This window comes from Leucoraja erinacea, chromosome 3 (assembly GCF_028641065.1).
Source record: "Leucoraja erinacea ecotype New England chromosome 3, Leri_hhj_1, whole genome shotgun sequence".
Lineage (NCBI taxonomy): Eukaryota > Metazoa > Chordata > Chondrichthyes > Rajiformes > Rajidae > Leucoraja > Leucoraja erinaceus.
This window is the reverse complement of record NC_073379.1, coordinates 30,627,677-30,649,675: the sequence shown is the minus strand read 5'-3', so window position 1 is coordinate 30,649,675 and position 21,999 is coordinate 30,627,677. Positions and strand designations below refer to the sequence as shown.

Sequence of the window (21,999 nt, the reverse complement as noted above, 5' to 3'; positions counted from 1 at the left end):
AATAAAATGCATTTTATAAAAGTAACGCAAGGTGCATTTCTTACCTTCAGGAAATCACCAAAAATAATTGATTGTGAAGTAAAATAGCTTGGCTCCAGCTGAACTGTAAAGTGTTTGTCTTTCAAAGAAATAAATATTGTCATTATGGAAATTAAAATGTTTAAAACATAAACAAAAGATTTACTATACATTTGGAAAAAAATAACATACAGTGCAATTCTTTCAGAGTATGTGTTTTACCAATTTTCTGTAATACAAATCAAAAAATGTTTTGGCGTTGACAATAAACTTTTAGCTCAACTGACAATTCCTATAGTTTTAATACAATATTCACAATTTTGATAAAAGATCATAAACCTAATATCTAAAAATTCTATCTTCCCGACCCTCTGAGTATATTCAGCATCCATTAAATATTGATTTTATGCATAAATGGGAATGTTATTCCTTCTCAATCCTGACCCACAGTGAACTCGGACCTCCCCAAGGTATGATTTTAACATAGGTTTTTGCATACATAAGAAATTCTAGGCTGAAATGCCTTTTCATAAAAAATGATGATTAATGTTACTAAATATATTTGTGTTGCATTAAATTTCTCCTATGCATAGATCTTAAGAAACAAAAAATGCGCCTCACTGTGACACCCATGATTTCATTTTACAGTGGGCAGCACAACTTAACTATAATCACAGAGAATTACTGAATTGAATCTGTTCATTCAGTCCAGCTGATATACACCAGAGCTGATGCTCCAAACAATTTTTTTCCCTTAAGCAAATGCTTTTCATCACCTCAACAACACAGGAAAAGTTCTAATTCTATTTAGTCTCTGAGTAAACAAGGATTGTCTTATTGCCTATTAAATGTATTAATAATATGTCATATTTAGAACATTTACTTTTGGACACATCAAGTATGCACTTTGCCTTTTCATCTACTTGTCAAACTCCTTCAAAGATTTAAATCCTTCAGCCTTCTCTTTGGAAGAGTGCCAATCTTGCATCAGTTATAGCTTAAATCTTTACTGTTCCTGTATTTTGTAAATTGTACTTTGTACCTCACTACTTTTCAATTCTAGACCTCCAGAAGTGCTTGGTTTGCAATTTATGGCTTATTTAAGCTGCATGAAGGATTTGTGAATTTCAAAACATTGTTTCTCTACTCGCTTTAAATTATTAGGTTTAGAGGATAATATGACCTCTATTAGACTGATAAAATCTACTGCATTGAAGATGCCCATTTTGAAATTAAATTATTGTCTCTGTTGCCCACTCCACATGTTTGATAGTGTCCCCTTATATTTAAAAGTGAGTAATGCAATAGACATGACATTCCAACTATTCTGTTAAATTTAGACACTAGTAGCCTGTTCCATTAAAGCTTCCTGGTTAGTTGCACCTATGAATTTGAAAGAAATGCAATTTATCGAATATGGTGTTAAATCTATTTCACGAAACCACATTTAGACCCTGAGAAACATCCAATCTATTCTCATGAAGACTATTGCAAGTTACAAAATAAACTTTGCAATTGATTTAGATAAATCCAGAATTGAAGTAAATCAAAGATTTTTTCCTAAGATATAATTTGTGATCACTTTGAATGTTTGAATATGTTGGATTTTCTTACTGGCCATTTCACACAACATGTTGTTAAAGTAGAGCTTGTCTTCACTGTTGATCAGGCGGTCATGGAAAAAACCCGTTGGCATTCGTGGCAAAACAATCGAAAAATTTGTTCTTCATTTCTCACTGTCCCAGGATTACACTGCAGAATTCCTGACAAAAAAACAAAAATAAAGTATTTGAGAAAAAAAAATCCAATCTCTAGAAATTAGCAATTGAGAAAGAAAATGATACAACTGCACAGAAGGAACAACATTTGAAACAGAAAGGGAAATGCATCATGGTTATAATATGCTGGATCTGGTTTTGAAATGTTTGTCAGAAATGTAAGCAACATCTTAGTTTTGGGATTGATAATTTCCTGTCGATAGCAATTTAGTTATTTGGGGAGAATTATATTTTAAACACGCATGCACGCACACATGCACATCTATCTATATTACTAAAAGTCTGTTCTTGACCGGTTTTGGCGATCTGTGCTGCGATTTCTGAGAGAACGCCGGCACCTATGCCAATCATTTTTGGCCACCTCGCTCAGAGCCCCACTCCGCCGCATGTGTGCCGAGGATTTTTCCAGTCGATCAAAAATGACAGAGATATTAATGATTTTACAAAATTCCCCATTCTCTCTGCTGCCCCCGCTGGCGGCAGGGGGCATGGACTATAAAACCAGGAAGTGGTGTGCCTCAATTAGTCTGCAAGCTGGAGGAAGGCAGAGGGTCATGTTTCTCTGAGCTGTGAATAACTGAACACATGTCCACACAACTGTGAATAAGTACCCTTAATGTGGTTTGAAAATGAAAATATGATTAATGTAAAAAAGCACTGCCTGCAACTGGTTGTTTGGAGGGTTTGGGTTGAAATAAAAAGGCACTCTCTCTCCCCCCCTCTCCTCTCCCCCCCCCCCTCCTCTCCCCCCCTCTCCCCTCTCCCTCTTCTCCCCCCTCCTCTCTCTCTCCCCTCTCTCCTCTCCCTCCCCCCTCTCCCCCCCCCCCTCCCCCCCCCCCCCCCCCACCCTCCACACCCCTAACCCCCCTCTCCCCCCCCCCCTTCTCTCCCCATCCCTGCTCCCCCCATCCTCTCCTCTCCCTCTCCTCTCTCCTCTCTCGCCCCTCTCCTCTCTCCCCCCTCTCCTCTTCCCCTGTCCTCAACCCCCCTCTCTCTCTCCCCCCCCTCCTCCTCTTCCCCCCCTGTCCTCAACCCCCCTCCTCTCCCCCCCTCTCTCTTCCCCCGTCCTCAACCCCCTCTCCTCTCCTCTTCCCCCCTCTCCTCTCCCCCCTCTCTCTCTCCTCCCCCTTTTTCTCCCACTCCCCTCCATCCCTTCCCCCACCGTCCCTCCCCAAAACCCCCCTCCCCTCCACACACCCCTACCCCCTACCCCCTCCCCCCCCCTCCCTGCTCCCCACCTCTCCCCCCCCCTCACCACTCCCCCTCCCCTCTCCCCCCTCACCTCTCCCCCCTCCCTCCTCCCTCCCCTCCACCCCCACCTTTCCCCTCTCACCCACCCTCCCTCTCTCTCCTCCTCACCACCCCCTCTCCCTCTTGCCCCTCTCTCTGTGTCTCTGCCCCCTCTCTCTGCCCTCACTCTCTAAACCCCCTCCCCCCCTCTCTAGATGTGACTGCAAGTTGGGGGCTATGTGCCAGTAGATAGGGTGGTTATGGGGTAAAAGGAGCAAATTAATAATATTAATATAATATCAAGGGGGGTAATTAGCGTGAGTGGGGGGGGGGGGGGGATAGTTGGTGTGTGTGACGCTGCATGCCGCCTCCCCCCCACAACCGCACGTTGGGGGAACAGACCCAACGGGTCTGCACTTGGTCTAGTATATATATAAAATTAGATGAATGAGAGAATTTTAATCTCCATAGCTTTTGAATAGACAAAATTCTCTCAGATGCAATAATTAACCATACATCCTGGAATGTCCACTACATTGAGCTACAATTTCATTTTTTTTCCATTTATTAAAATATTATTTGCCCAAAATAACAAAATAACAGGTTGCTTCAGGACCCCAAGAAAGAGAGTTTGTAGAGTGCCTCCAAGATGGATTCTTAGAGCAGCTTGTAATGGAGCCGACCAGAGAAAAGGCAATTCTGGATTTAGTGTTGTCCAATGAACTAGATTTGATAAGAGAACTAGAGGTAATGGAACCGCTTGGAGGTAGTGATCATAATATGATTCGTATTAATCTGCAATTTGAGAAGGAGAAGATTAAATCGGAAGTGCCAGTGATGCAGTTGAACAAAGGGGACAATAAAAGCATGAGAGAGGAGCTGGCCAAGGTCAACTGGAAAGGGATTCTAGCAGGAATGATGGTGGAACAGCAATGGCAGGAATTTCTGGGCATAATCCGGAAGACGCAGGATCATTTCATTCCAAAAATGAAGAAAGATTTTAGGGGAGTAGGAGGCAACTGATGTATAACACAGCAAAGAGTAGCCAGAAGCCAGAGGATTGGGATAACTTTCATAGGACAAAAGAAGGAAACAAAACGGGCAAAACGGTCTGAAAAGATGAAGTGTGAGGGGAAGCTGGCTAGGAATATAAAGAAGGACAATAAAAGTTTCTTTAGATATGTTAAGGGAAAAATAGTAGCAAAGTCAAATGTGGGTCCCTTGAAGGCAGACAGGGGTGAAATTATTATGGGTAACAAAGAAATGGCAGAAGAGTTGAACAGGTACTTCGGATCTGTCTTCACTAAGGAAGACACAAACAATCTCCCAGATGTACTGGAGGACAGAGATCTAAGGGGGTATGGGAACTGAAAGAAATTTTCATTAGGCGAGAAATAGTATTGGGTAGGCTAATGGGACTGAAGGATGACAAATCCCCTGGACCTGATGGTCTGCATCCCAGGGTCCTCAGGGAGGTGGCTCCAGAAATAGTAGACGATTGGTGATCATTTTCCAATGTTCAATAGATTCAGGATCAATTCCTGTGGATTGGAGGATAGCTAATGTTATCCCACTTTTCAAGAAAGGAGCGAGAGAGAAAACGGGGAATTACAGGCCAGTTAGCCTGACTTCGGTGGTGGGAAAGATGCTGGAGTCAATTATTAAAGAGGTAATAATGGGGCATTTGGATAGCAGTAAAATGATTAGTCCAAGTCAACATGGATTTATGAAAGGGAAATCATGCTAGACTAATCTTCTGGAATTTTTTGAGGATGTGACAAGTAAAATGGATGAAGGGGAGCCAGTAGATGTAGTGTATCTAGACCTTCAGAAAGCCTTTGATAAGGTCCCGCACAGGAGACTGGTGACTAAAATTAGAGCACATGGTATTGGGGGTAAGGTGCTGACATGGATAGAATATTGATTGGCAGACCGGAAGCAAAGAGTAGGAGCGAACGGGTCCTTTTCAGAATGGCAGGCAGTGGCGAGTGGAGTGCCACAAGGCTCGGTGTTGGGGCCGCAACTGTCTTCCGAATATATTAATGATTTGGAAGAGGGAATTAGGAGCAACACTAGTAAGTTTGCGGATGACACAAAGCTGGGTGGCAGTGTGAATTGTGAAGATGATGTTAAGAAGTTGCAGGGTAACCTGGACAGGTTGAGTGAGTGGGCAGACGTGTGGCAGATGCGTGACAGATGCAGTATAATATAGATAAATGTGAGGTTATCCACTTTAGCGGCAAAAACAAGGGGGCAGATTATCATCTCAATGGGGTTAGGTTAGGTAAAGGGGAGGTGCAGCGAGACATAGGTGTCCTTGTACACCAGTCACTGAAAGTTGGCGTGCAGGTACAGCAGGCAGTGAAGAAAGCTAATGGAATGTTGGCCTTCATAACAAGAAGATTTCAGTATAGGAATAAAAAGGTTCTTCTGCAGTTGTATAGGGCTCTGGTAAGACCACATCTGGAGTATTGTGACCAGTTTTGGTCTCCAAATTTGAGGAAGAACATCCTTGTGATTGAGGCAGTGCAGGGTAGGTTCACGAGATTGATCCCTGGGATGGCGGGAGTGTCATATGAGGAAAGATTGAAAAGACTAGATTTGATTTCACTGGAGTTTAGAAGGATGAGGGGCATGTCTTATAGAAACATATAAAATTATAAAAGGACTGTTCAAGCTAAATGCAGGAAAAATGTTTGCAACCAGGGGCCACAGTCTTAGAATAAAGGGGTGGCCATTTAAGACTGAGGTGAGAAAAAACCTTTTCACCCAGAGAGTTGTGAATTTGTGGAATTCCCTGCCACAGAGGGCAGTGGAGGCCAAATCACTGGATGGATTTAAGAGAGAGTTAGATAGTGCTCTGGGAGCTAGTGGAATCAAGGTATATGGGGAGAAGGCAGGCACGGGTTATTGACTGGGGACAATCAGCTATGATCACAATGAATGGCGGTGCTAGCTCGAAGGGCCAAATGGCCTCCTCCTGCACCTATTTTCTATGTTTCTAAGTTTCTATGTTCCTATGCTGTATTATTCTAAAACGTCAACGAAGTGTACAAGATATTGGTGAGGTCGCAGTTGGACTATTGTGTTCAGTTTTGGTCACCCTGTTATAGAGAGAATGGTGTTTCGAAAGGATGTATAGAAAGGAAGCTGGAAAGTGATGAGAAGATTTACAAGGATATTGCCAGGATTTGAGGGACTGATCTACAGGGAGAGGTTGGGCAGTCTAGGACTTTACTCTTTGGAGAACAGGAAGATGAGGGGTGATCTTAGAGAGGTGTATAAGATCATGAGTGAAATAGATATGGTGATGCAGAGTACCCAGAGTAGGGCAATCAAGAACCAAAGTACATGGGTTTAACGTGAGAGCAGAAAGATTTAATTAGAACCTGAGGGGCAACCTTTTCACATATGGGTATATGGAACGAGTGACCAGAGGAGGAAATTAAGGCAGGTACTATGAAAACATTTAAGACATTTTGACAGTTACATGGTTAGGAATGGTTTAAAGGGATATGGACCAAAGGCAGATAGGACTAGTGTAGATGGGGCATCTTGGTTGACCACTGGGAAGAGAGGAAGTAGCTGTAAAATTATAGATCAATTACATAATATTTTATATGGATACATGATAGTGCCTACAACAAAATTAAAATATTAGTAATGAATGCATAAATGTGTGAGCAAAAACAATGGATTCCTACCTTGTATGCATTTTGACAAGTCCCTTAGATTGAAAACATAATGAGACTTGGCAGGGGTAGGCAGAAGGTCAACACTCATTCGATGGTACATCTCAACAGCTGCTTCCACAATACTAATGGAACAGTGTTTTACTGCCTGAGTAAATTCAGCCAGAAATCCATTCAAAATGGCCTGCATAAACAACGAAAGGGAGAACATTCAACATATTCAGAATGCGGAAACATAGTACAAAATGGATATATATTGCATATTAGAAATATAGAAGAAATGTCTTCATAAATTTCAAGTCATAATAGAAAATTTTAAAACATATGAATTAGGAATCAATGACCAGCCAGAGATGAGGGATCTGGTCTCATTGAAAGACTTTCCTTAATATTCATGTTTTGTTTTTAAATGCTGTTCATTTGAGTCCATTACAACTGGAAAAGTTAGTTCATGTTTTCACAGCTGAGCAAACTCAAATAACGTAAAATTTGTCAAATTGCTTTACATATATATTTACTCACTTGAAAAATCTGTTTCAAGCTATGCTCAGATGGAGTTGGAAGGCACAGCATGCTGAAATGTCTTATGAAACGAGGAGTCACTGGATTCCGTCCTCCACCAGGAGGGGCACAGGCAGCAGCTATAGTAACATCCTAAAATAACGTTGCAGATAAGTTAAAGAAGTCTTTAAAATTATGTAGGGATTTGATGAGGTTGAGAAAATGTGTCTATTTGTGGAGCAGCCTACTATGTCAGAGGCATGGACCTATTAAGGCATTCAAAACAATTGTCTTTCTCTGGAGGTGGTTAATGTATGGAACTCACTTCAATGGGAATATTGTGAGGATAAGAGTGATTAATTAAATAGTGAGCCAAATGAGAAATTGAACAGACCTCCAGCCAGAATATTTACCTTCCACCACATCCTCTGAATTATATGAATAAGGCAGTTCTGAATCTATACAACCACGTCAATGTGAATCCCATACATCTTAATCTTCTGCATCAGCCAACCGTAAGAGATCTTATCAAGACATTTACTAAATTCCAAGTATCCAACATGCACCTCCCTACCTTCTTCAATCTCCTTTGTCACCTCCTCAAAAAACTCAATCAAATTAGTGAGAAATGACCTGCCGTGTAAAAGCCATGCTGGCTATCCTTAATTCGTAGAAACAGAGATGAAAGAAAGAGTGCAATGGCAGGAAAGTTGTGTTGAGAATGATTGAGGGTAAAGTTTTGACATTTATCTCAGTGGGAATGAACACAGCCACAAACCTGTGCAATGTGAGTTGCTGTAGTGATGGAGGGAAGGTAGAGAGTCAGGATATTGGTGAGAGTATAGATGTTTGGTGACAACTATTCTGGGTGAGGTGGTATATTAAATGATATTTTAATTGCATTCAAAGCTTTGTGCGAGTCAGTAGATGATTCAGCTTGTAAAATGTGCTTTGAGGCTTCGGTGTAAAAATAAAATATTACAGCTGTTGAAATTCTAAACAAAACTGATAAAGCTAGAAATATTCAGTTACATCTGTGGAGAAATATATTTAACTTCTTGGATGCAACTCATGAATTTCTTATACCTAGGTTTTGTTTTTAATGTTATGGCTCTGTGATAATTTGAAATAGGTCTTATTTAATGTGCTGGGAAGGATTGGCAAATTCTGTTCATTCTCAGTTATTATCTTCCTATCCATAATCACGTTTCCCGAGTTATTTGTAGCCTTGTCCCCGCGTATTATCCTCCAGCTTCTGTCTCCACATTCACCCTCCCCTCTTCCCACATGGCTCCATCTGCCCTTTATATTCCTTGTTTACTTTCAACTATCCAACTGCCTCCATCTCCTCTCTTCCCGTTCCCCAACTGCCTCCTTCTGCCTGTCCTTCCTCACCCCTCCTCACTTCATTTTATGCTGGTTATCGTCCGTTGCACCCCAGCCCTCATTGCTGATGCAGAGTCTCAACCCAAAATGTCTTTGTCCACACAGATGCTGCTCAGCTCGCTGAGTTCCTCCGGCAATTTGTTTTTTTGGTCCAGATTCCAGAATCAGCTGTGTCATGTGTCTCTCATGTGCTCACTTCTGTCGGAGCTTTGGCTTGGCAACATTCAATTTGTTGCTGCCTCAGGAGATGCAGATGTGTTTTCAATCATGTTTTGTGGCAATGCTATTTTTATGGTGATCTGTTGACAAATTATCGATTGGAAAATGCTGTTCCTTTTTGGTCTTCCAGAATTTAGATAGAACACAAATGAGTTTTCCTGAACACAGTAATTCACTACATTAGAAACATTAACATTTTAAATATAAATCAAATATTAGGGTTTGTTAATATACTGCAGAAATGCATGTTAGATTAGCTAAGTCACACCACTGAACAGAAATTGTTGACATTTTACAAATATATTTTACTACATTACAAATTTCAAGTGTATTTTTTTCCCCGTCAATCTCCCATGTGCTTTACTGTATTTAATTCTAAATGGCCAGAATATGTCAAGCCTAGTTCAGGATTACTAATGGGGCTTTCTCACGGGGCGACTTGACGCATGATGTAACCAGAGTGAAGTGGTCGTGGTCTAGCACGATATCACATGATATAACGGGGGGTAGATAAAGAGTTCCCACGGGTACTCAGCATTTCTGTTATTTGTGCGAGTGACTTGTCTGTCTCCCGATCTTTCCCGTTAAATCTTGAATGAACATTGTGAACTGTGAAGTGTTGTTAAATCATCACGTGGCACAAATGATGTCACTTTTTTTTCACACACTATAAATATCCTCCCTTGGTTGAATTGGCTCATTTGGAGACATGCCTGTACTAAGTATTCTCGAGTACAGGATGGTGGTGTTTTTCATTGATGCGCTGTATGCAGCAGCCCTCTATGTGAATCGAGGACGCTTGCGTGAAGGCAGAAGGGTGAGATTAATTTAAAAAAGAATTAAGAGGAAGTCTCCAGCAGGTTCCGTTTTTTCTCCCTGTTTCTGTAATCCTCTCTGGATTTATCGTAAAGAATTTTGTTGAATTGGTACCATTCTACAAGTTCCCCCTCTGTTCCCTGGTGAAGTTATATGGCCTTACCTTCTGCCATCTTCCCTTTATATACGAGTCTGTTGAGGCTATTCCTACAACGGCTACTGGGGAGGCAATCTGAAATCCATCTTGCGCACCCTCTCCCTGCTCCAAGGAGCCCACAGGCAGTGTTATCTCTGGCATCTCCTGTTGCCTCTCCACCTGTCTCTCTTGCTGCGTCTCCTCCTCATTCTCCTGCATGGCAAAAACCTTTCCGACATGCTTTACCCCGTTTCTTTGAGCTTTTCTGGGAGCCATCTCTGCAAGTGTTCCAGTGAAAAAGATTCTCCAACAATGACAATGAGGTGGGACGTCCTCGATGGACACGTTCCATTGGCGATATTGAGACCACCTTTTTTACTCACCTTCTGTCCCCTCTGTCCAGCTTCTGGGTTCACCGATCGCAGGAGTTCCCACGGTAAACGCAAGAGTTATTACGGATATCGCACTGGCCACTACGTCCATATAATGTTTCAATGTTCAACCACAAGTGTACGTCATTCTTGGAGAAATTCAAGCTTGCTTGAATTTTCTTCCGAGTCAACAAGTTACACGAGTACCTGCCGTTAGCGCCACGGTGGTCCATGGTGGTCCACGAATGCCGTACGGTTATCGTACGAGGTTCCCATGATGTTCAACTCTGATTACCTCTTGCGTCAAGTCGCCCGTGAGAAAGCCCCATTATTGATGAGACATTGATTCATTTCATTCACTAATAAAAATGGTTTAAAGTCTCTCTCAAAGCTTTGACTTTATAATTTTAAAATAAACATGGAGATATTTAGGCAAGTTGCCAGGATCTACTTTTCAGCCAGCACCACCATTCGCTGTGATCATGGCTGATCATCCACAATCACTACCCCGTTCCTGCCTTCTCCCCATATCCCTTGACTCCGCTATCTCTAAGAGCTCTGTCTAACTCTCTCTGCTTTCATGAGAGAGTTAGATAGAGTTCAAAGATAGCGGAGTCAAGGGATATGGGGAGAAGGCCGGAGCAGGGTACTGATTGGGTTGTGGATGATCAGCCATGATCACAATGAATGGCAGTGCCGGCTCGAAGTGCCGAATGGCCTACTCCTGCACCTAGTGTCTATTGTCATGTAAATAGTAAATTTCATTGCCCTTTGATCTACAACTTTGTTGGTTAGGACAAATTAAAAATACATATACTTGAGAAAGATTCCTTACTCTTTATGAAAGGGAATTGAGAGATATAGGATTGTCAGACAGCTGGAATTCTAACTGGCAAATCAGAATGAAAGGACTGAATAGACTTGAATGATGCTCATGCTTAGATTCTAAAGGACATCTATTCATGTCACATATTACTAAAAACTAAACTGCCAATGCCACAAAACTGTGTGTTTTTTACCAGTGAAAGTCATACTAAGCTAATCAAAATGGCTGTGTGAAATTTATTGCAATGTCACTTTTCAAAAGTTAGATTTGTTTTTGTATGTCACCTGTATTTCTTTCCAGAAGAGCTTCTCTCTATCGTAGAATCCACCAAAGTCCTGGTATTGTCGAAGAAGCTCAATGGGTGGCTGAGATCCATAACGGTCCAATTTCGGCATGTTAAGATCATCCACAAAAATAATAACTCTCTTATTCCCTGGAGCACCTGTTTGTCAAGAGAATAAATAGACATTTTAGATCTGTTTTTGCAAACCCAATAGATTCTTGTCATTAAGCTAGATTGCTGATACAATCAAATTTAAGTTTTCATCTAGATTTGTAGCCCTAGGGTTTAATTGTGTACCATCTCCATACATTTTAAGCAGTATGTTTTATATTTTCAAACTTACCCAGAGAAGATTACACAGAAGATCATTTTGAATTCTACTTGTGAATCATTTCAAGAAATAAAGTTCTGACAGACACCAAAATTACATTATCTTTTGTGTAAACCATACTTTTATAATTAGAGCAGGATAAAATGAAGCAATCTCAATAACATTTGAAGTGTATTATGTTATTGTGTTGCTTTTTACATTATTTAATGTAGTGCTTAGCTGACATTATGACACCAGAGTGGCATCTTCACCCAACAAACAAAGTCAGCATGCTCAATGAAAGTGAGAGTTTACTTCAGCAATTAGCTGTTGGGATGCTCATGAATCAGCAGTAACTCTACTTGCAGCATCCCTTGCTGGAAGAACTGTTATGACAATATTTTACCACTCAATGTTGGTTGGAAACCTCAGGGCAGGAGGCAACTGAGACCTGCCAGTTTTGTTGGCTTCTTGCAGGTTGGCTTCTTGCAGACATCATCTCCACTCATGTGCCCATAGAGGTTCCCCTGAATAACCTAGACCTTTTGCCCAGAGGAGATATTTTCACTCCTCCAATGTGTCGATCACAAGAAAAAAAGCTTCATGGTAAGTGTTATGTTTCTGAGAAGCATGCATGATGTTTTCATGCTGAGGGCACCCATAGTGTGAGAAAAGCTTGCAGCCAACAAGACCCCAATGGATTGATACGTTGAACTCCATGTTCACTACTTACAGCAATGTACTCTCTAACCACAACAAATGAGCAGAAGAACAATAAAAAACAAACGCATTTAATATTGGAAAAAAAATCCCACAGATGCAATTTCATACTTATGTTTGTCTAGGTACCCTGACAAACCGAGACCGAATCATCATATTCTGCAGACTGGTCAACCTTGTTAATCAAAGACAGCAATTGATAACAAAGGAAGAAAAGTAAAGAAGCAAAGACTGACGGTGGCAAACTTCAATATCCATCACCTCAGTGGATTAATACCAGCACAACTGAATCTGAAGGAAATACTGTCACACCCAGATTGAATAAGCATCACCAGTGAGTGAACTGATACAATGAAGAAAGCAAATGGCATGCCGGCCTTCATAACAAGAAGAGTTGAGTATGTGAGTAAAGAGATCCTTCTGCAGTTGTACAGGGCCCTAGTACAACTGCAGTATTGTGTGCAGTTTTGGTCTCCTCATTTGAGGATGGACATTCTTGCTATTGAGGGAGTGCAGCGTAGGTTCACAAGATTAATTCCCGGGATGGCGGGACTGTCATATGCTGAGAGAATGGAGTGGCTAGGCTTGTATACTCTGGAATTTAGAAGGATGAGAGGTTGTCTTATTGAAATATATAAGATTATTAAGGGTTTGGAAACATGTTCTCAATGTTGGGGGAGTCCAGAACCAGGGGCCACAGTTTAAGAATAAGGGGTAAGCCATTTAGAACAGAGATGAGGAAACACTTTTTCAATCAGAGAGTTGTGAGTCTGCGGAATTCTCTGCCTCGGAGGGCGGTGGAGGCCGGTTCTCTGGGTACTTTCAAGAGAGAGCTTGATAGGGCTCTTAAAGATAGCGGAGTCAGGGGATATGGGGAGAAGGCAGGAAGGGGTACTGATTGTGGATGATCAGTCATGATCACATTGAATGGATTGCTGGCTCGAAGGGCCGAATGGCCTACTCCTGCACCTATTGTCTATTGTCTAAATGCGTAAGAAGGAACTGCAGATGCTGGTTTAAACCGAAGCTAGACACAAAAAGCTGGAGTAACTCAGCGGGACAGGCAGCATCTCTGGAGAGAAGGAATGGGTGGTGTTTCGGGTCGAGAAGAAGGTCTGAACAAGGGTCTCGACCTGATATGTCATCCATTCCTTCTTTCCAGAGATGCTGCCTGTCCCGCTGAGTTATTCCAGCATTTTGTGTCTATCTTTGATACTATAGAAAAGCCTAATTGAACTTTTCATTACAAAACCTCCCCGTGGCAGATGCACGTGTCCATGATATCATTATCGCAAGTGATCACTGCACAACCCTTGTGAAGGTAAAGTCCCATCTTCACACTGTTAACTAAAAATATGGAAAATAGAATCAGGAAAGAGGCTAGTTGGCTGCTAAGGCCTTCTCCGCCACTTATCAAGATCATAGCTGACCACTTAGAGTCATAGTCATAGAGTGATACAGTGTGGAAACAGACCCTTCAGCCCAACTTGCCCACACTGGCCAACATGTCCCAGCTACACCTACCTACCTGCATTTGGTCCATATCACTCCAAACTTGTCCTATCCATGTATCTGTCTAACTGTTTCTTAAAAGTTGGGATAGTCCCAGCTTCAACTACCTCCTTTGGCAGCTTAGGTAGACAAACAATGCTGGAGAAACTCAGTGGGTGAGGAAGCATCTATGGAGAGAAGGAATTGGCGACATTTCGGGTCGAGATCCTTCCTCTGGCAGCTCGTTCCATACACCCACCCCCTTTTGTGTGAAAAAGTTACCCCTCAGATTCCTGTTAAATCTTTTCCCCTTCACCTTGAACCTATGCAGTCAAAGTTAGGATCAAACAATGTTCTCTGGCGCTGTAAGGTAGCAACTCTACGGCTGCACCACTCTGCCACCCCTTGACATGGGGAGAGGGCAACAAATATTTCTTGGACTGATTCCTTTGATATTACGACTGATGCTTGAGAAAAGATTTGGTTGATTAAGACAAGATTCAGTGTTTTGAAATGTAAGAAACAGGGAAGATCTTCTTGATGGCTTTAGCGTCCAGAAGCGGGAGTTATGGTCAAGATATAGGGAAATGCCATAAAAATTGATATTAAGGATCACCCAGAGAGTGGTGAATCAAAAGTACTTTTTTTCCATAGGAGGTAGTAGAGGCCAAATCATTAAAGATACTCATGAAATAGGGAGATATACATCTTAGTACCAAAGAGATCAAGGAATATGGGGAGAAGGCAGGAACAGGTACAGAAGTGTGGTACAGAAGAGGAGCAGAGAAATGTGAGATGTGCATTTTGGGACGTCTAACAAGGGCAGGACCTACACATTGAATGGTCGGCCTCTGGGGAGTGTTATAGGGCTGAGGGATCTAGGAGTTCATGGTTCCTTGAAGGTCGAGTCCCAGGTAGATAAGGTGGTCAAAAAGCCTTTTGGCACATTGGCCTTCATCAATCAGAGTATTGAGAATAGAAGTTGGCATTTAGAGTATTGTGTTCAGTTCTGGGCACCATGTTATAGGAAATACTAGACTAAGTGGGACGCGTTGGGTCCCAGCATCACACGGAAGGGCTGGTCCCCCAATGCAATATTCCACCTCTCCACCAATTCCAATACTGGTGGCCAGTGGGGGGGGCTTTCTGGAGCGCTAATATGGGCATTGTGGGCTGAAGGGACTCGTTTCCAGAGGTCTAGTTTGGACAATGTGGGTCGAATGGATTCTTGAGATGGCGGCTCAGTCACTCAAGCCTATTGTGTTGGCAGCTCACTCACTCACGGTTGGTGGGCTGGCAGCTCACTCACGGCTATTTCTTGAAATTCCATTTCAAGCAGGGTGCAAGGCCACCAAATTCAAGTGCACTTTCTTACCACTCAAGCAGGGTGCACGACCACCAAATTCAAGTGCAGTTTCATACCATTTCAAGCAGGGTGCAAGGTCACTAAAGACAGCGAGTCGTGACCCTCCCTCCTCCATCTTGCAGAGACTGAGCCACGCCCACACTTCTGGGTTTTATAGTCCCTCCCCCTCCCACCAGAAGGGGCATGGACTTCATGGCGTGATTGACAGGAAAGAGAATCTCAACATTTTTTTAAACACTAATAACTTTTTTATTTTTCATCGATGGGAAAAATTCACGGCACCTGATGAGCAGAGGGGGACTCTGAGTAAGATGGCCATAAATTACAGCTGTAAATGGTAGCGTTTTTTCTAAAATCAATATAAAACGCAAACAGGGTCAAGATTAGACTTTTAATTATATAGAAGGCAAGGCAACTTTAATTAGGCAAGGCAACTTTAATTAGGCAAGGCAACTTTAATTAGGCAAGGCAATTTTAATTAGGCAACACAGCATTAGCATTTCCAAACCAAAGGCACACAGCTTTAGCATTTCCAAACCAAAGGCAATACAGCTTTAGCATTTCCAAACCTAAGGCAACACAGCTTTAGCATTTCCAAACTATATTTTCAAACCACATTAAGGGCACTGAGAGGTCAGTAAAACAACTCACAGTTTAGTAGGCATATTATCAGTGTTATTCACAACTCAGACTGAGAGACGTGACCCTCTCGCTCCCCCATCTTGCAGAGACTGACTGAGGCACTCAACACTTCTGGGTTTTATAGTCCCTCCGGAAGGGGCGTGGCTTTCAGGAGAGAGAATCTCAACATTTTTTAAACACTAATAACTCTTTTATTTTTCGTCGATGGGAAAAATCCTTTTGTCCTGCGCAGCGGAGGGGCTCTGAGTAAGATGGCCAAAAATCACAGCCATAAGTGGCAGCGTTTTTTTCTAAAATAAATATACAGGACAACAGGAAGTAGTCAAAATCAGACTTTTAGTAATATAGATATTGTCAAGCTTGGAAGGTTTCAGAGAAGATTTACGAGGATGTTGCCAGAACTAGAGAGTCTGAGCTATGGGGAGAGGTTGAGTAGCCTGGATCTCTATTCCTTGAAGCGCAGGAGGATGAGGGGTGATCTTATAGAGTTGTATAAAATCATGAAAGGAATAAATCTGGTAGATGCACAGAATCTCTTGCCCAGAGTAGGGGAATCGAGGACCAGAGGAGGGTCTGTGCGGAGTTTGTACATTCTTCCTATGACCGCATGGGTGTTCTCTAGGTTTAGTTTAGTTCACTTTGTTTAGACATACAGCATGGAAAAAATGTCCTTTGGCCCACTGAGTCTGCACCGTTTGGTGATTCCCCATACACTAGCACTATCCTACACGTTAGGGGCAATTTACAACATTTATCAAAGCCACTTAACCTGCAAACCTGTACATCTTGCAGTGTGGGCGGAAACCAGAGCACCTGGGGAGAACCCATACAGTCATGGGGAGAATGTACAAACTCCATACAGACAAATGGCCAGGTTTGAACCCGGGTCTCTGGCGCTGTGAGGCAAAAAAAAACAAAATAACCGCAACGTCATATGCCGCCACTGGATGGTGGGATCCTTCCCACATCCCAAAGATGTGCAGGTTTGTATGTTAATTGGCATCTGTAAATTGTCCCTAGTATGTAGGATAGTATGTACAGGTGATCGTTCATGGGCGTGGACACGGTGGGCCTTAGGGCCTGTTTCTACACTGTATCTTTAAGCTAAACTAAACAAAACAATATCCTTTCTTAAATAAAAATAAAACTACAGATGACATTTCATCAAGGTCCTTTACAGTTTCATTCTTGCTCCTGTACTCAATCCTTTTGCAATGAAGATCAACATATCAGTAACCTTCCTGTTTACTGCACCTGAACATTTGTTTTCATGACAGTTATACAAGGACATCTGGAACTTGTTGTAACATTTATCTTCCCAATCCAATATTGAGATAATCTGTCCTTTTGTTGTTACAGCTAGTGTGGATAACCTCATGTATTTCAATTTTAATCTTCATTCACTGTCTATTTCAAAAATTGTCAAATCACATTGGAGCCTCTTTTCATCCTCCCCACGGCTCACCTTCACAAGATTTAGGTTATTTGCAAGTTTGGAGATATTACATTTAGTTCAAATTATTGATTCATATTGTGAATAGCTGGGGAGTAGGTTCTGAATCTTGAGACATCCCATGATTCAGTCACCTGGAAAAGACGCATTAAATCTTACTCCCCAATTCATGTCTGTCAACCACTTCTCAATCCATACCAATGCCGTGAGGATTTATGGGGCCATCAGCAGCAGCACCAATGTACATCACTGCAACCTGTAACCTCATGTCTGGCATATCCCTCATTCTACCGACAATATCGAGCCAGGAGCTCAACCCTGGTTCAAGAAGAAGTGCAGAAAGATCTGAAGGGAACAGTACAGGGCATGCTTAACCATGAGTTGCCTGCAGAAATTGTAACTCAAGACTACCTATCTTCTCAGCAATAAAATTAACATTCCCTAGACAGAGCTAAGCAATCTCACAGTGAATAGATCAACACAAAACTCTGCAATTCTGTCACATGTCATGAATTATTAATGTGATCTAAAGTCTAAAAGAGGGAGAGCCCAGGGACATCCTGATCAGCAGCAACAGTGGGGATGAGCATGTCAATGCTAAAGACAAGGCTGAAACAACCCAATATTGTTCGCCAAGAAGTCATGGGTATGGTCATGGTGTCATACAGCATAGAAACAGGTCCTTTGGTCCAACTTGTCCATGTCAACCTGGATATCTATCATCGCAAAACTCACTTATCTGCATTTGGCTCTTTTCCCTCCATTTATTTCCTACTCATCTATTGTCCAAATGTTTTAAAAATGCTATTATTGTACCTGACTCTACCACCTCCTCTGGCAGCTTGATCCATATGCCCACCATTCTCCTCCCCATAGATCTGATTTAAATAGTTCTCCACCCATCTGAAACCTATGTCCTCTAGTTTTAAGTTCCCCTACATTTGGAAAATGATGTGACTTTCTATCCTCATAATTTTATAAATCTTTATAAGTTTAAGCCTCAGCCCTCTATGTCCTAGTGACAACAATCCCAAACTATCCAATCACCCCTGGTAACTAAAGCCCCCTCCCCCCCATTCCAGGCAACATCCTGGTGAATCTCTTCTGCACTCTTTCTAGCACTAACACGTCATTTTCCTAATGCGGTAACCAGAACGGCACACAATATTGCAAGCACGAGTGGATGATTCAACCTGGCTTCTGTCTAAGATCCACAGAATTACAGGCCAGCCAGCAGCCAAATCAATTGCTTGCATGTTATATCTAGTCTGAGAACACCACTAGAGCAGAAGGTAAGGCAACTTCCCAGTGTCAGTTCTAAAGACCTACCCACCAGAATTAGCTCAGAATCTAGTCAAGTTGTTTTAGTACACCAACAATACTGGTTTACAATATGGTAAATTGCTCCGATTTGGCCTGTTCACTAAAAATAGGAAAAACCAATCTGGCTAATTATCATTTGCTGATGATTTTAAGTCTATTCCCAATCATCAGTGAAGTGATCAAAGGTGCTTGTTCATCAGAATTTGCTTTCTGATGCTCAGTTTATGTTTAACTTAACCATACAACTCTAAATCTCATTAAAGCCTTGGTCTATATATGGAGCTTAGTTGAGATGAGTGCATATCTGGAAATCTGAAGAAAAATGCTGAAAATACTCTGCAGGTCAGGTCACATTTGCAGGAAAAGAAAAAATTCAGGGCAAAAACCCTTCTGAGATGAGAGTGATTGCCTTGGCATCAAGACACTACCTTGTCTGAGTTTGACTGTGGCATCAAGGAGTACTGCTGGAATGGAAGTCAAGGCACTTTAAGGGGAAATTATTCATCCCTCAGTTAAAGAAAAATGATTATAGTCATTGCAGTCCCTTGTATCTCCATGGACTGCTAAGTGGCAAGTAATATCTGCACGACAAAGAGCCTGAAAATGATCCTCTCTGATAAAATACAATCTAACCATCCGTCTTTGACATTCAATAGCATTAAGGGCCTTGGCCTTGGCATGCAAATTACGCGAACTCGTGGTCGCGTTGAGCCGCGACGGTCCCGCAAAGGTCGCTCGCGAATTCATTCGACCGCACAGTCGTCTGGAGCGCGTGACGTAATTTGAAGATGGACACAAAATGCTGGAGTAACTCTGCGGGATCGGCAGCATCTCTGGAGAGAAGGAATGGGTGACGTTTCGTGTTGAGACTCTTCTTCAGTCTGTAAGAAGGGTCTTGACCTGAAACGTCACCCATTGCTTCTCTCCAGAGATGCTGCGTGTCCCACCGAGTTACTCCAGCATTTTGTGTCTATCTTCAATTTTCTTGGGCCTGCTCTGGGACTAGAAGTGGGGGCGGATCCGGAACCCCAACGGCCGTGAGCCCCAGGCCGAGTTCGGTAATCATTTGCCTGCTTCTGCTCCTGTTGCAGGTGAGACATTGCGTCGCGCCAGGGTCTTGAGCCTGTCCCAGTTTGGCTGTCAGTTACACGACAGGTCATTGGCGCGCGAAGATTTTGTCCACTACAAAAATTTCAGAGCCCCGCGCGATGTCGGGCACAACTACATACCCCTCCGCGTTTCAGAGGGACCGCCCCCGCGTGGCCATACGATGCCCGTGCGCCTCAATTTGCGTGCCAAGGACATGTAAGTGGGACAGGCCCTTTACCATGCAGTAGCATCAACTTTAACTACTCTCCCAAAACACCCAGCCATCAATTGCGCCCTTTAGGCACCATTAGTTCCTGGCCAGATTGCCCAGACTCCCCCTCTTACCAAGAGTTACTGTGGCCTCAGCAATTTTGCAAATTCTTAACTAAGCTTTGACAAAAGCAGTGGACAACTTGTTAATTCCAAGGAAATCAGGCTGAAGTGTACCTATTGCGGGAGCAGAGAATATTTAACTCACCATTAAAGCACAAGGTATGATCTATATGTACCCACAAGTTATCACTCCAAACTTTGCTGTCTAATACTGCTAATAGACTTCATAGCATTAAACATGGCCTTTTGTTATTGTCTATTCATTCTACACTAAAATAATGAAACAAATAATTTGAGACCTTTATAATCTTTACAAATTTTATAGATTATGAATATTTCTGTAACTGTGACCTACCAATTATGTTCTTTCGTTTCTTTTCTAATTTTGATTCAATTATCTCTTGTGTCCTCGCTGAAGATGTTTGAGCAGAGAAGTTAATATAAAGTGGAACATAACCAGCTTCATCTTGAATTTGAGTTAACAAACTTCGTGCAACCACAGACTATAAGAAGGATAAAAAAATATTTAAAAACATAAATAATTTAACAATGAAACATTACCAATTTTACTTCTGATTGTGTCAAATCTATTTATGAACTTTAACTCAATTGTCATGCCATCTTTTGAAATGCACATCCAAGGGTCACTGGAACCTTGCAACAAGAGATATATGGAACCAATTAGAAATCCCACTGGCCTGCTTACAATTCTCCTGTGAATGGACACATTGTTCCTCTACTGTGCAAGCTATGATTATTAAAGAATACTGAAAACATCTCAGCAATATTTATTTAATTACTGAAAATCCAATCTCTGAAGCTAATATTAGACCACTGCAGATCAAAGTGCTAATTTTGATGTAGGTGATTCACTTAATCAGCCACTTCTGCCCATTCCTCCCTCTTTGCCTCTACTTTGTCCATGAGGAAGCACGAAGGAGGTTTTGGTAGTGCCATATCTACTTTTAACAGATCTTGTAAGTTATAGTGTCATAAGGCACCGAGGAAACATGTCTGTGACAATATACACATATACCATTTGAACTACATTAGGTCTATGTCCTTCCACATTACCTGTCCAAATGTCTCATGTAATGATTAGATATCTCAATGATCATAGAAGCATCAGAATTGTGGAGGCAGAATTGTGTAATTGTCTAGGCAGGCTGCCAAATTCTGATCCACTTCGAAGGACAGTGCAATAGACTGGACTGGAAACATTACTCAAACCTCACGGCAAAAACCTTGGCGTGATATTTGACTCAGCATTGAAATTTGACCAACAAGTCAATGCCGTGTTAAAAGCTAGCTTCTTCCAGCTTCAGACGATAGCTAAAATAAAACAATTCCTCCAGTTTGATGACCTCAAAAAGATCATCCACACATTTATCTCCTCCCGCCTCGATTACTGCAACTCCCTTTATAATGGCATCAGCCAATCTTCCTTGTCCCGCCTGCAACTGGTCCAAAACGCCGCAGCGAGACACCTGACGGGCACCCGAAAAAGGGACCACATCACCCCGATTCTGGTCTCTCTCCACTGGCTCCCTGTGCAGTTCCGAATAAATTTCAAGATCCTTCTTTATGTTTACAAAGCCCTTAACGGGCTTGCCCCCACCTACATCAAAAGTCTGCTTACCCACCACACCACTTCCAGGTCCCTCAGATCGGGATGGGCCGACTTGGGGTTACTGAACATCCCGCGGTCTAGGCATAAGCTCAGGGGCGACTGCGCCTTTGCGGTTGCAGCTCCTAGACTGTGGAACAGCATCCCTCTTCCCATCAGAACTGCCCCCTCCATCGACTCTTTTAAGTCGAGACTTAAAACTCATCTTTACTCTCAAGCCTTTCTTGACGTCCTCTGAGGGAGGGCTATATGTATGTATCTATGTATGTACTTAATCTATGAACCACTGTTGTATAACGTTAGTACCTTCACCAATGTAAATTACTTTGGTCAATGAGAGTTATTTTTTAAATGTGCTATAGAAATAAAAGCGACTTGACGACTTGACA

The 21,999-nt window shown here is 42.2% G+C and overlaps 1 protein-coding gene across 1 annotated transcript in view; it reads right to left on the bottom strand.

The window, feature by feature from the left end:
• The window catches only part of LOC129695437 (dynein axonemal heavy chain 6-like), a 283,604-nt gene that overhangs the window by 131,049 nt on the left and 130,556 nt on the right, over positions 1–21,999 (bottom strand). The window contains 7 exon segments of the mRNA XM_055632390.1: positions 45–118; positions 1,633–1,699; positions 1,702–1,781; positions 6,731–6,902; positions 7,241–7,372; positions 11,258–11,415; positions 20,339–20,486. Of these exon segments, the coding sequence (XP_055488365.1) occupies positions 45–118; positions 1,633–1,699; positions 1,702–1,781; positions 6,731–6,902; positions 7,241–7,372; positions 11,258–11,415; positions 20,339–20,486 (831 nt within the window).